Genomic DNA, 15,002 nt, shown 5'->3' with positions numbered 1-15,002 from the left:
AACATCCGGAGATTAGTGTCTAAATTGGGAGATGTGTCTCACAGACAAGACAAATAACAGCTAATTGTACTCAGAATCATGTTTCATTCAATGTCCAGAATCTCCCATTACAATTCCCAGGTGGGTGTATCTCACTGACTAGACAAATTTCACAGAGGAAGACGTATAGTGGTATGCGGTCAGAAAAGAATGGCCTGAAATTTCTAAAAAGGTTGACTCTGGCTTTAATGAGCTCTCGTGACATTTCATAAGTGAGCGAGAAACGTCCTGATTTCTGTCTACCATCCTCCTCAATTGACGTATCTGTAATTTTTGTTATGAGTCAGGGTGCTATTTGGTGAATGTCCCTTTAAGGCACCTGGACAATAGAGTAGTAGTGTGTGTGTGTGGTGTCATCAAGACAGCAAGACTAAAACAACTTGTTGGCTGTTTTGCTCAGTGAGAGGAGAGAGAGAGAGAGAGAGACACTGACTGCTGGTCTCCGTATTAATGGATGAAAAACAATAGCTGCGTCTGTCACTACAATCCATGTATGGATTTTTGGAGCAAACAAGTGGAGTCCACTTTGTCGTTAACCTGTAGTGGGAAACAGGTATTTCTGTGGGCAGCCACATATCGAATGCCTTCGGGGTGGCAGATACTTCGGAACAAAGCAGTGGAGATCATCGGAGATTGAGGTGTAGTATGGGTTCTGTCATGGAACATGTGGATTTCGTAAATTCTCTCTACGTTCCCTCTACATTTTCTCTTCAGTCAACGGTGGTTTTGCAAAAGCCTTTGCTCACATTTCACCTGATGACTTGCTGAACTGAACTTTGAGAACTATTCCCAGACTTGGGGTTTGGGAATTTGCCACACACACACTTTGAGTTTAGTTTTGGGGACTATGTTTGATATCTAAAATTTTTACTTTTCTTATTATTACAAGTAGTTATTAATAGTTTCTAACACTCATACATGGCAGTTGTGTTTCTATTGTTGCTGGTACGTAACAATTTGAATCTGTATTCCTCCATATTGTGGAAGCATTCATGTTGCAAGGCCCCAGAATGCAATCTGGGATGAGGGCATTAATGTTTGCTGCTAGCTGAGTCCTTGGTCTGCAGCAGGTGGTGAGTGAACCAACACCAGCCCCATCATCAACAACCTACTTGTTGCAGATGCATCAGTAAATTGCCAATATTGGTACGAGTGACTGCTGCCCTGTCCTCGTGGGGAAAAATTCCCAACTTCACACCAGTATTCAGAAGAGCAGGGTGCTATTGCCATTATGCTAAAAATAATAGGTTCCAAACAGATCCAGCTAGGCACCTATGAGGTGATGTGGACAATCAGTAGCAGAATTATATTCCACAGGATGTAATATTGTGACCTAGCATAACCCCCTTTCTACCATGACTTTTAAACCAGGGCACTGTGGTACAGTTAAGAACACTGCTGCAAATGTATTTAAAAATGTAGTGCCAACTTGGTTTAGCAGTGGAAGTGACATAGAATACATAGTTATGTAACTTGCAATCAATGGAACAGTCCTGGCAAATCCAATTATGAATGGTGTTAAATAATTAAACACTAAAGAGAGGAGCTGTATTCAAGAATGTGATGGAACCAGGCATGTCAATGTCAATATTTGTAACCTTCAGGCACTGGTGCTGAATGGATAATCTATCCTGGCTTCCTCCAGAGGTTTCTGTCATTAGAAAGACAGTGAATTTGATACACTGCACTTGTCATTAACCGAGCCAACCTCCACACATACGAATTTGCACAGGTATGTTCTGTTTGCAAAAATCCAGGCAAACCCAATTTGGTGAACTATCTTCCCATTGGTCTACTCAATTTTTAGCAAAGAAGGGGGATTCTGTTGATAGCACCATCGTGGCATTTGCCAATAATCTGATGATCAATTCTCAGTTTGGATTTTGCCAGGAAGACTTAATTTAAATTGTCATTTTCACCTTGATCCAAACATCAACCAGGTGCGAAGTTGGAGTTCATACCCTTGACAATAAAGCAGCTTTTAACTAGGTGTGGTATTGAGGATTCCCAATATTGAGGATTCAGATCCTTGAATTTTCATCAATACAGATTTTTGAGATGATTGACCTGAAATGTTAACACAAGCTGTCTAACCTGAGTATTTCCAGCATATTGTTTCTCTGTCTCAGATTTCTAGCATCCACTTTGTTTTGTTTCTTCATTTTATTGTCACCGATTTGAGCAGTGAATATTTTTATTCTGACAGTGAAGAGTCAGAACATAGCTGGCATTTGAGATTTGCTTATGAGAATGCCCAAATAAAAAGTTGCAATGGTTGTTGGCTGCAGCATCAGAAAGCTGTAATACTTCATCTGAAGAAAAAATTAAAGTGCAGAATATTTCCATATTGGGTTACTTTCTAGTTGTCTATGTTTTCAGAAGGGATCATGGTGGTTTAACTACATTGTGTGGTAGATTAGAAGTTGTGATCCATAAAGAGACAATAGGTTGAAATGTGAAAAAATTTATCTTGTGTATATTCTAGTGCACTTCATTCTGCAAACCTTCAAACTCTGTATCAAGATATTTTTCTTCTGCATTTAGACACCCAACGAGCTTTATTGCTTCTTGAGGACTACAGCTCAAAACTAAAGAAACCAGAGGAAAGAGAACTGAAGAATGCAGTTGAAAGAGTTATAAATATCTTCAGAAGTGGCTTATTTCAAGCACTGCTAGGTAGGTTTCAAGATATGAGCTACATTTTTATTTGGATGGTGTAGAAGCTATCTGAATAGACACCAAGGAAGTGTTATTTTTCTAATAATTTTCCATGTTTTACCGTTCACTAAAGAAGTGTATTGAGATTATTTTAAGTAGTGAAAGAAAACTTAGTTGCAAACCTAGTGATACTGTACAGGAAACCATTAAATACAATGTGGATATTAAGTAAACTCAGATTTAGATGGACTGTTTTTAGTTCAGAGAGTCTGAATATTGCATTACTATTAATAAACGTGAATAATATTATTGTTGATTAGAAAATGAAAATGTTGGGATTTAAAGCTGCATGGGAAGCATGCTTCAAGGTTATCATCTTTCATTTTACTTCCTGAACACAGATCATTCTGGGTAATGATAAGCACATTTGTATGAGAGGTTGAATGTACTGATGACTTGAGCCCAACCTGAAAAATATTAATTGGGTAGTTTTGATTCCATTTAATATTGAGATTGCTGACAGCCCTGTATAAAGCTGACTAATTTTTAATTTTGCAAAACAAGCTACTCTGCATCTCCTTTCAACTGCTTTTGCTGTTTGGAGTTGTGAGTAATTAGTATAGAACCACATTTTGATGTTAATTTAGTCTTGCTGCTTAGTGTGAAGAAAGTATTTGAAGACCAATAACTCAATCCTAGCACAAAGCTTAAGGTCTGCTGGGCAGTGATGATTTTTGTCCTCTTGTGCATTTCTGAGACACCTTAAAACACTGGAGAGATCTGCCAGCCAAATCCTACAAACCCATTACCAGATAAGCAAACGTTGTTAGCCTTCTCCCTCAGCCTTGCACCCCAATAGAGGATTTAATAAGCTTTGATGGACACACCATGTCATTTGCATGGCTGACACCAGACTCCTGAAAAGGCCACTTTGTTCCAAGGTTTATGACAAGAGATTACTAGATGGATAGAAAAGATTCCAAGGATGTTCTCAAAGCCATTTAATAAAAATGTAACTTTGCCACTGATTCATGGCCCAGGATCACTCAAAATAGAGTAAGAGAAATTGCAATGGCTTTGAGGACCTGGAATACATTTGTTAGGAGTGGGCAGAAGCTCAGCATAAACAGTGCAAGGAATGTAGCACCTCCCAAGTGGCCCTGTTAAGCATCTGCTTCCTCACCTGTAGCAGGGTGTGCAGGTCTCACGTTGATGTCATCATGCACCTTAGAATCCACAAAACTGCTGTGGAAGCAAGTCATCTTTGATCCCAAGAGACTACCTAAAATGACTTGTGGAATGTAACTGCTCACTTCTTGTGTTATTAATTTGTGTTGAAGGAATCTTCTGCCTTCAAAACAAATTCTACTGGTTTGAGTGGCAACTTACAGTTCCCAGAGATCTTTTATAAAGCTGAATCTTTTACAAGGAATCTGTGATTAGAGTGAGCAGGAAAAGACAACAAGGCTCATAAACCAGCCAGATTCATTACTGGGGCAAACAGCCACAACCTGGAAAGTAAATTAAAATAATTCATTATAAAATCATGAACACAAAAGAAATATAGAGCAAGGAAAAGAGCAAAATGTTTTAATATTTAAAAGAATTTCCAACACTACGTTCCACACTTGTAAATATAAGTTTTCACCCCAAAGAAGTTGTTTGGTGGTATATATGATTTATCATACTGTTTGTAAAAATCAGTCTCTGAATGCACCATCACACTAATGGGTATGCACAGCAAACTCACAGACTTGAAATCAATTTGTAGTAAATATGCATGAGAACTGAGTTGCTGTTAAATTACTCAGTAATAACTCTAATAATAAGTATTCTTGACCTGCTATTATTCCCATTTCAAAATGTAGGTCAGTACATTTTAGCCAATAGAAGTTAAAGGTATGATTTTTATTATAGTATACGCTTTCACCATAGTTACTCTTCAGCTGTAAGTCAAGAAGAAAAATATGTACTTTGTGAAGATGAAGGCCAACAATACATAATGAGAAAGTTTGCCAAGGAAGGTTAATTTCATTTAGAACATACAACAGTACAGGAACAGGCTCTTCAGCCCATGATGTTGTACTGAACTAATTAAGCTAATGATGCCCAATTAGACTAATGCCTCTGCCTGCCTATGTTCCATATCCCTCCTTTCTCTGCATATTCATGAGCCTATCTAAGTTTCTTAAATACCTCTATTGTATCTGCCTCCACCACCCTTGGCAGTGCATTCCAGGTATCCACCACTCCATTTAAAAGTTGTCCCACACATTTCCTTTGAACTTCCCCTTCTTACCTTAAATGCATGCTCTCTAGTAGACACTGGCTGATTATCTATGCTTCTCATACTTTTATAAAGTTCTATCAGGTCTCCCCTCTGCACCTGCAGCTCCAGAGAAAACATCCCTAGTTTGTCCAACCTCTCCTTATAACACATGCCCTTTAATCCAGGCAGCACCCTGGAAACCTCTTCTGCACCCTCTCCAAAGCCTCCACATCCTTCCTATAATGGGGTGACCAGAATTGAATGCAATACTCCAGATGTGCCCTAACCAGAGTTTTATAAAGCTGCAACACAACTTCCTGACTCTTGAACTCACTGCTTCAACCAATAAAGACAAGCATGCCATATGCCGCCTCTACCACCCTATCAACTTGTGCAGCCACTTTCAGAGAGCTATGGATGTGGACCCCAGGATCCTTCTGTACATTAATGCTGTCAAGGGTCCTGCTGTTAACTGTGCACTTTCCCTTTACATTTGATCTCCCAAAGTGTAGCACCTCACATTTGCCTGGATTAATCTCCATCTGCCATTTCTCCACCCATATCTGCAACTGATCTATATCCTGCTGCATCCTTTGGCAATCTTCTACACTGTCCACAATGCCACCAATCTTTGTATCATCCGCGAACTTGCTAACCCACCCATTTACATATCACAAACAGCAGGGCTCCCAGTATAGATCCCTGCAGATCACCATTAGTCACAGACCTCCAGCCAAAATAAGATCCATCAACCAGTACCCTCTGTCTTCTTTGGACAAACCAATTCTGAATCCGAATGGCCAAGTCACTGTGGATCCCATGCATTTTAATTTTCTGAATGAGCCTACTATGAGGGACCTTGTCGAATGCTTCACTAAAATGCACATATATAACATTCACTGCTCTACCTTCATCATCTCTCAAAACTCAATCATGTTAGTAAAGACATGACCTGCCGTGTACAAAGCCATGCTGACTGTCCCTAATTTGGCCATGCTTTTCCAATTTCTCATAAATCCTATCCACAAGGTAACCAGACACACCAGGTTTGGAGGGATTCCTATAACTCCAGTTGGAATGTTTAAAAGCATCATCCCAGTTTGTGGCCACAATATCTCCTCTCCATTCTCTTTTGCTCGATCAAATTCCACTGTTAAAACTTCACCATGAATGGGACACTTAATTTCAAGCTGCAAATATTCAGTTAATTTAAGGAATGTTTTAGTTAATTAAATAAGTCAGGTAGGACATAAGAGGAAGTCCATGCATTTGATCTCAGAGTGTTTTTTGACTGTTGAATTGTACCTGGCCAAGGTGATTTCTCTGGATGGTCCAGGGTGAGAGAGGAACAAACTGGAAGAGGTTCCTGTTCCTGAGCACAAGCCAGCAGTCCCACTGTGAAGTCCATGTATGCAGAGATGGAGAGATGCCAGGATTGTGTTGCTGTGGTTGAACAGCCTCCTATCTGAGTTCACCAGCAAAGGGTATTGGTGAAAATCAACGGACTTGTTATGCCGCCAAGCAGGAGCCAGTGCCTTCAAGTGGAAACTTGGGGAACGAACTGATTCCGTGGAACATAGTAATACAGGAAGGCCGTTCAAGCCCTTGAGCTTGTTCCAGCATTCTGCTTTGTTGGACTCATTCACAGGACATGATCATTGCTGGATATGCCAGCATTTAGTGCCTATCCCTAACTGGAACAGAAGGGGCAGTAAAGAGTCAACCACTCCAGTGGGCCTGGAGTTACATAAAAGGATGGCAGATTTCCTCACCTGAAGGACATTAGTGGGAAGAATGCAGGAAATTGGGACTAGTTGGGTGGGCACCATGTTCGGCATGGACTGGTTGAGCTGAAGGGCCTGTATCCATGCTGTATTGCTCTATGACTCTAGTGAACCAGCTGGGTTTTCACAACAATCGGATAGTTCCCTGGTTACCGTTACCAAGGCCACCTTAAATTCCTGCTTAATTACTGGCACTTAAATTCTCCAGCTGCCGTGGTGGGATCTGAACTCGTGTCTCTGGTCCAGAACTCTAAGAACCTCTCCAATTGCTTTCATACCATTGACTTGACAATCACGGGTCTATAATTTCCAGGATTATACCTATTTCCCTTCTTGAACAAAGGAAAGACATTAGTTACCAGTCTTCTGGGATCTTGCCTGTGGCTAGACAGGACACAAACACCACGGTCAAGGCCTCAGGAATCTCATCTCTTGCCTCTCCCAATAACATGGAGTATATCCCATCAGGACCTGGGGACTTATCCACCTTAATATTCTTCAAGAGACCCAACATCACCTCTTTTATCTCAAAATGCCCTAACATATTAGCATGCTCCACATCGCTCTCACTATCCTCTATGTCGTTGAGTCATAAAGGAATACAACATGGATACAGGCCTTTCGGCCCAACGGGTCCATGCTGACTCAGCTAGTCCTAGTTTCTTGCATACGGCCCATATCCCTCCAAGCCCCACCCCTCCATGTACCTATCCAAGTGCTTCTTAAATGATACTGTTGTACCTGCCTGAACGATTTCCTCTGGCAGCTCATTCCATATACGTTGCATGAAAAAAATTGCCCCTCAGGTGCCTTTTAAATCTTTCCCTTCTCACCCTAAATCTATATTTCCCCCTTGTTTTGGATTCCCCTACCCTGGGGAAAAGACTGTCACCGTCCACCTTATCTATGCCTCTCATAATTTTAAATATTTCTATAAGGTCGCCCCTCATTCTCCTACGTTTGAAGGTATAAAGACCTAGCCTGGCCAACCACTCCCTATAACACAGGCCTTCTAGTCCTGGCAACATCCTTGTAAATCTTCCCAGTTTAACCATTTCTTTCTCCAGTTGCAGCAGTCAGAGCAGCAGAGGGGAGGAGCTAGCAGTTCTTTTAAAGTTGTGTGATTAGCTATGTGTGTGGCAACTCGCCCAATAAAGGGAAGGTAGGGTAAAGCGGAGTGGCCACTTTGGAGTGGCCATTGTGAGAGTGGGCCAGTATAGGAGTGGGAATCTGAGGCTTTGGATCAAGAGGCTTTGGCGAGGAGGTACTGGTGAGTAGCTGGTATGAACAGGTAAGGTTTTTTATATAGTAATTAAATAAAAAGACATCAAATTATAACTAATTAAAGTAGGGATGCAGGATCCTAGAAAGGCGTGAAAATAACAGAGTTGTTGTGATGGGAGATTTTAATTTCCCAAACGTCGATTGGCATCTCCATACAGTGAGGGGTTTAGATGGGGTGGGGTTTGTTAAGTGTGTTCAGGAAGGATTCTTGACACAATATGTAGATAAGACTACAAGAGGAGAGGCTGTGCTTGATTTGGTATTGGGAAATGAACCTGGTCAGGTGTCAGATTCTCAGTGGGAGAGCATTTTGGAGATGGTGATCATAATTCTATCTCCTTTACGATAGCATTGGAGAGAGAAAGGAACAGACAGACTAGAAAGGTGTTTACTTGGAGTAAAGGGAATTATGAGGCTCTCAGGCAGGAAATTGGAAGCTTAAATTGGGAACAAATGTTCTCAGGGAAAAGTACAGAAGAAATGTGGCAAATATTCAGGAGATATTTGTGTGGAGTTCTGCATAGGCATGTTCCAATGAGACAGGGGAGTCACGATAGGATACAGGAACTGTGGTGTATAAAGGCTGTAATAAATTCCTAATTTGGAAGATCAGTTCATCCCAAAGAAGAAGCATTCTAAAGGGAGGAAGAGGCAACCGTAGCTGACAAGGGAAGTCAAAGACAGCATAAAAGCTAAAGAGAGGGCATACAATATTGCAAAAATTAGTGGGAAGCTAGAGGATTGGTAAGCTTTTAAAAACCAACAGAAGGCAACTAAAAAAGCAATAAGGGGAGAAAAGATGAAATATGAAGGTAGGGTAGCCAATAATATAAAAGAGGATACCAAAGGTTTTTTCAGATATAAAGAGTAAAAGAGAGGCAAGAGTGGACATCGGATTGCTGGAAAATGATGCTGGAGAGATAGTAATGGAGAACAAAGAAATGGTGGATGAACTGAATAAGTATTTTGTGTCAGTCTTCACTGTGGAAGACACCAGCAAGATGCCAGAAATTCAAAAGAGTCAGGGCAGAAGTGAGTATAGTTGCTATTACTAAGGAGAAGGTGCTTGGGAAACTGAAAGGTCTGAAGGTAGATAAGTCACCTGGACTGGATGGACTACACCCCAGGGTGCTGAAAGAGGTAGCTGAAGAAATTGTGGAGGCATTAGTAGTGATCTTTCAAGAATCACTAGCTTCAGGAATGGTTCCCGAGGACTGGAAAATTGCAGATGTCACTCCACTCTTTAAGAAGGGAGGGAGGCAAAAGACAGGAAATTATAGGCCAGTTAGCCTGACCTATAATGGTTGGTAAGATGTTAGAGTCACATTATTAAGGATGAGGTTTCAGGGTACTTGGAAGCACATGATAAAATAGGCCGAAGTCAGCATGGTTTCCTTAAGGGGAGATCTTGCCTGATAAATCTGTTGGAATTCTTTGAGGAAGTAACAAGCAGGATAGATAAAGCAGAGTCAGTGGATGTTGTTTACCTGGATTTTCAGAAGGCCTTTGACAAGGTGCCACACATGAGGCTGCTAAACAAGATAGCAGCCCATGATATTACAGGAAAGGTACTAGCATGGATAGAAGATTAGCTGACTGGCAGAAGGCAAAGAGTGGGAATAGAGGGGGCCTTTTCTGGTTAACTGCCAGTGATGAGTGGTGTTCTGCAGGGGCTGCTACTTTTCACGTTATATGTTAATGATCTGGATGACTGAATTGAGTGCTTTGTGGCCAAGGTTGTGAATGATACAAAGATAGGTGGAGGGGCAGGTAGTGTTGAGGAAGCAGGGAGTCTGCAGAAGGACTTGGACAGGTTGGGAGAATATGCAAAGAGGTGTCAGATGGAAAACAGCACAGCGAAGTGTACGATCAGGCACTTTGATAGAAGGAATAAAGGCATAGACTATTTTCTATACGGGAATTCAGAAATAAGAGGCACAAAGGGACTTGGGAGTCCTAGTGCAGGTCCGCCTCCTAGGTGAATACTGACACAAAGTACTCATTGAGGATCTTGCCCATATTCTCTACCTCCATGCACCTTTATCCTTGAGTGGTCCTACCCTCTCCCTGGTTATTCTCTTTCACTTGATGTATGTGTTGAATACCTTGGGATTCTTTTTAATCCTACTTGCCAAAGACTTTTCACGTACCCTCCTGGCTCTTCTAAGTCCCTTCTTGAGTTCTTTTCTGGCTTTATATTCCTCAAGGGCCCTGTTTGATTTTTACCTTTTAAACCTTGCATATGCATCCTTTTCCTCCTTGATGAAATTCACAACCTCTCTCATCTTCCAATGTTCCCTTGCCTTGCCATCCTTGTCTTACTGGAACATACCTGTCTTGTACTTTATGTAGTTGGTCTTCAAACAGCCTCCACATGTTGGATGTGGACTTGCTCAAAAACAGCTGTTCCCAATTAACTCTCCCTAGCTCCTGCTTAATACTCTCATAATTTTCCCTCCCCCAATTTAACAATTTCCCACAAGGTCCATACTTAACCTTATTCAAAGCTATCTTAAAACTTAAGGAGCTGTGATCACTGTTTCCTAAATGTTCCTCCACTGAAAGTTCAGTCAACTGGTCAGACTCATTTCCCAATGCAAGATCTAGTACAGCTCCTCCTCTAGATGGACTATCCACATGCTGCTTGAAGAAGCTCTCTTGGATGCACCTAATAAATTCAACTGTCTTGCACTTAGGAAATTCCAATCTTCATTGGGGAAGTTTTTGCACCTTTCCCTAATCTGCCTGCATATCTGTTCCTCTATGTCCCAGTGGCTATTGGGGGTTAGACAGTATAATCCCATCAGAGTGATTGCACCTTTCTTATTTTTGAGTTCTACTCACATAGACTCAGTGGATGAGCTCTCCCCTCTGAATACAGCTGTGATACTATCCTTGATTAGTAGTGCAACTCCTCCCTCTTTTACCTCCCTCTCTATCTCTTTTAAAGCATTGAAACCCTGGAACATTAAGCATCCATCCCCACCCTCCTTTCATCCAAGTATCTGTAATAGCCACAACATTAATATTTATTGATCCATGCTCCAAGTTGATCTCCCTTACCCTTAATATTCCTTGCATTAAAATAAATATACTTTTACCCTTCTGTCCCATTATATTACCTTCCTCCTGCCTGCCTGTCTGTCTGTCCTTATAGACTTACTGGTCATGACATCTACCATCTCCTCAATCCCTCCACTTTCTGACCTGGTGCTCTGGTTCCCATTCAATTCCGTATCAACTTCTAGCCCCCCATCTGCTTTGGATCACACCTCCTTCCCAATCTAGTTTAAACCCTCTATAGCAGCACTAGCAAATCTGCCCACTAAGATATTGGTTCTCCTCCAGTTCAGGTGCAAGTCATCCTCCTTGTACAGATCACCTCTCTTAGAAGAGATCCCAGTGGTCCAAAAATCTGCATCCCTGTACCCTCCACCACCTCTTCAGCCACACATTCATCTGCCATAACCTCTTATTCTTACTCTCACCAGCACATGGCATTGAGATTATTACCCTCAAGGTTCTGCTTTTTAACCTCTTCCCTAACTCCCTACATTTACACTGCAGAACCTCATCCCTTTTTTTTTACTTCTGTCGTTGGTGCCAATGTGACTTTTGGCTGCACACCCTCCCCTTTGAGAATGTTCTGCAACTGCTCAGAGACATCTTCAACCCTGACCACCAGGGAGGCAACACACCATCCTGGAGTGCTTTTTGCAGCCACAGAATTTCCTGTCTGCCCCCCTAACTATCAAGTCTCCTATCACTGTAGTCCTGTCTAACTTCACTCTTCCCTGCCAGTCCTGGTGTTACAGACCTAGCTGCAGCTGCTTTCTCCTGAATGGTCATTTCCCTACACCTCCCCCCCCACCCCCCAACTCACCCCCCCCCCCCCACCCCACCCCCAATAGTATCCAAAACTATATACTTGTTTGATCAGAATCCTGGACTATCTGTCTACCCCCTCTACCTTTCCTGGTGGTCACCGAACTGCCTGTAGCCTGCACCTTAGTTGTGACTACCTCAGTAAAATTCTCATCTATGATGCTCTCAGTATCTCAGATGATCCCAAGTAAGTCCCATTCTAGCTCTAACTCCTTAATTCAGCCAATCAGGAACTGCTGCTGGGTGCACTTCCCACAGGTGAAGTCTTCACAGATACTGGAAGTTTCCTTGATTTCCCACATCCTGTAGGAGGAGCATACCCATGCCCTTACTGCTATCCCAGCAACACGAAGCAGAAGAGTAATTTTAAGAAAAGTCTTACCTGCTCCTCTGCTCAGCTTCCTCGCTAAAGCCTCAGCACTTACAGCTCAAACGTGGCCACTCTGCTACAGCCTGCCTTCCAATTACTGGCTTGTGTATATCACAATGAGGCAATCAGAAACACTGCTGCACAGATCTGCTCTGCCTCCTGGTTTGAAAACTTTTGAGCTTAATATAACCCAAGTTTAAAATATTAATATTGTGTGGTTAAATTATATGAAACTTTGTTATGTAGTTTGTCAAAGTTGTCAATGTCCTTTAGTTTCATTTTTTCAATGTAATAGGAAAAAAGATCTGTGGATTTATTCAGGTTTTATTCAAAGTATAGCATGTATGTATTTTGATTTGTTTTGAAAGTAGAGTCACGTGGGAAAACTTTGAGGTTTACACTGTACTGTTCCAGCTTACACAGTGTTAAATGGTTTTGTAACTCCTGTTCTAATCCTTTTGTAACTACTTTCAGCCAATTCTTGGTTAGTTCTTTTGAATTTACAACAGGACTTGTATCTTCATTGCACTTTATCATGATCACAGGGTAATAAGACCATAAGATATAGGAGCAGAATTAGACATCAAAATCCGATTCTCCCTCCTTCTCCCCATAACCCTTAACCCCCTTACCAATTAAGAACCGAGCAATCTCTGCCTTCAAAACAGCCAATGACTTGGCCTCCACAGCCCTCTGTGGCAATGAATTCCATAGATTCACCACCCTCTGAAGAAATTCCTCCTCATCTCAGTTTTAAAAGGACGTCCCCTTAATCTGAGGCTGTGCCCTCAGATCCTGGACTCTCCTACTAATGGAAACATCCTCTATATGTCCATTCTATCCAGGCCTTTATATTCCTGGTAGGTTTCAATGAGATCCCCTCTCATCATTCTGAACATCAAAAATCAGTCCTAGAGACATCAAACACTCCTCATACATCAATCCCTTCGTTCCTGCGATCATTCTCATGAACCTCCTCTGGACCCTTTCCAGGGCTAACATATTTTTCCTTGGATACAGGGCCCAAAATTGCTCTCAGTATTCCAAATGCGGATTGACCAATGCCTTTATAAAACCTTAGCAGTACATCTTGCTTTTATGTTCTAGTCCTCTTGAAATGAACGCTAACATTGCATTTGCTGCCTTTACTATTGACTCAACCTACAAGTTAACCTTCAGGGAATCCTGAACCAGGACTTTGCACTCCAATTTCTGAATTCACTCCCCATTTAGAAATAGTCCACACCTTTATACTTCCTACCAAAGTGTATAACCCCACACTTCCCTACATTGTACTCAATCTTCCTCTTCTTTGCCCACTCTCTCAACCTGTTCAGACTCCCTGCCTCTGTAACACCACCTGTCCTCCACCTATCTTGGTATTGTCTGCAAACTTGACCATTAGTTCCTTCATCCAGACCATTAAGGTATAAAGTGAAAAGTTGTGGTTCCAACACTGACCCTTGGCTGTCAATGATTCTTGAAATATCACTACTAATGCCTCCACAATCTCTTCAGCTACCTCTTTCAGAACTCTGTGAAGTGGTCTGGTCCAGGTGATTTATCTACCTTCAGGTCTTTGTGCTTCCCCAGCACCTTCTCCTTAGTAATGGCTACTACAGTCACCTCTGCTCCCTGACTCTCTTGAATTTCTGGCATGTTACTGGCATCTTCCACAATGAAGACTGACGCAAAGTACTTATTTAGCTCCGCCACCATTTCCTTGTTCCCCATTACTTCTCCAGTGTCATTTTTCCACATTCCAATCTGCACTCTAGCCTCTCTCTTACCCTTACTGTATCTTTAAAAAAAACTTTGGAATCTTCATTTATATTATTGGCTAGTTTAACCCCATATTTCATCTTCTTCCTTATATCTTTTTTAGTTGTCCTCTGCTTTTAAGGGCTTCCCAGTCCTCTGGCTACCTACTAATCTTTGCCATATCGTGTGCCTTCTCTTTTGCTTTTACACTGTCCCTGACTTCCCCCATAAGCCATGGTTTATTTCTTCCTCTCTCTCTCCTCCTCCTCCTCCTCTCTCCCCCCTCTCCTCCTCCTCCTCCTCCTCCTCTCTCCCCCCTCTCCTCCTCCTCCTCCTCCTCCTCTCTCCCCCCTCTCCTCCTCCTCCTCCTCCTCCTCCTCTCTCCACCCTAGCCTCCTCCTCCTCCTCCTCTCTCACCCCTCTCCTCCTCCTCCTCCTCCTCCTCTCGCCCCCCTCTCCTCCTCCTCCTCCTCCTCCTCTCTCCCCCCTCTCCTCCTCCTCCTCCTCCTCCTCCTCTCTCCCCCCTCTCCTCCTCCTCCTCCTCCTCCTCCTCTCTCCCCCCTCTCCTCCTCCTCCTCCTCTCTCCCCCCTCTCCTCCTCCTCCTCCTCTCTCCCCCCCTCTCCTCCTCCTCCTCCTCTCTCCCCCCTCTCCTCCTCCTCCTTTCTCCCCCCTCTGCTCCTCCTCCTCCTCTCTCCCCCTCTCCACCTCCTCCTCCTCCTCCTCTCTCCCCCTCTCCACCTCCTCCTCTCTCCCCCTCTCCACCTCCTCCTCTCTCCCCCTCTCCACCTCCTCCTCTCTCCCCCTCTCCACCTCCTCCTCTCTCCCCCTCTCCACCTCCTCCTCTCTCCCCCTCTCCACCTCCTCCTCTCTCCCCCTCTCTCCCCCTCTCCTCCTCCTCCTCCTCCTCCTCTCTCCCCCCTCTCCTCCTCCTCCTCCTCCTCCTCTCTCCCC

General features: G+C 42.9%; 1 protein-coding gene across 3 annotated transcripts in view; it reads left to right on the top strand.

Annotated features, from left to right (window-relative positions):
* The window catches only part of dlg2 (discs, large homolog 2 (Drosophila)), a 567,102-nt gene that overhangs the window by 11,564 nt on the left and 540,536 nt on the right, over nt 1–15,002 (top strand). For all 3 annotated transcript variants that reach the window (XM_052026014.1, XM_052026016.1, XM_052026015.1), the window contains exon 3: nt 2,584–2,715. In XM_052026014.1, coding sequence (XP_051881974.1) covers nt 2,584–2,715 — 132 coding nt within the window. The remainder of the gene's footprint in view (nt 1–2,583; nt 2,716–15,002) is intronic.

This window comes from Pristis pectinata, chromosome 11 (assembly GCF_009764475.1).
Source record: "Pristis pectinata isolate sPriPec2 chromosome 11, sPriPec2.1.pri, whole genome shotgun sequence".
Classification (NCBI taxonomy): Eukaryota; Metazoa; Chordata; class Chondrichthyes; order Rhinopristiformes; family Pristidae; genus Pristis; species Pristis pectinata.
The sequence above is the reverse complement of the archived record's forward strand: the minus strand, read 5'-3'. Positions and strand labels throughout refer to the sequence as shown.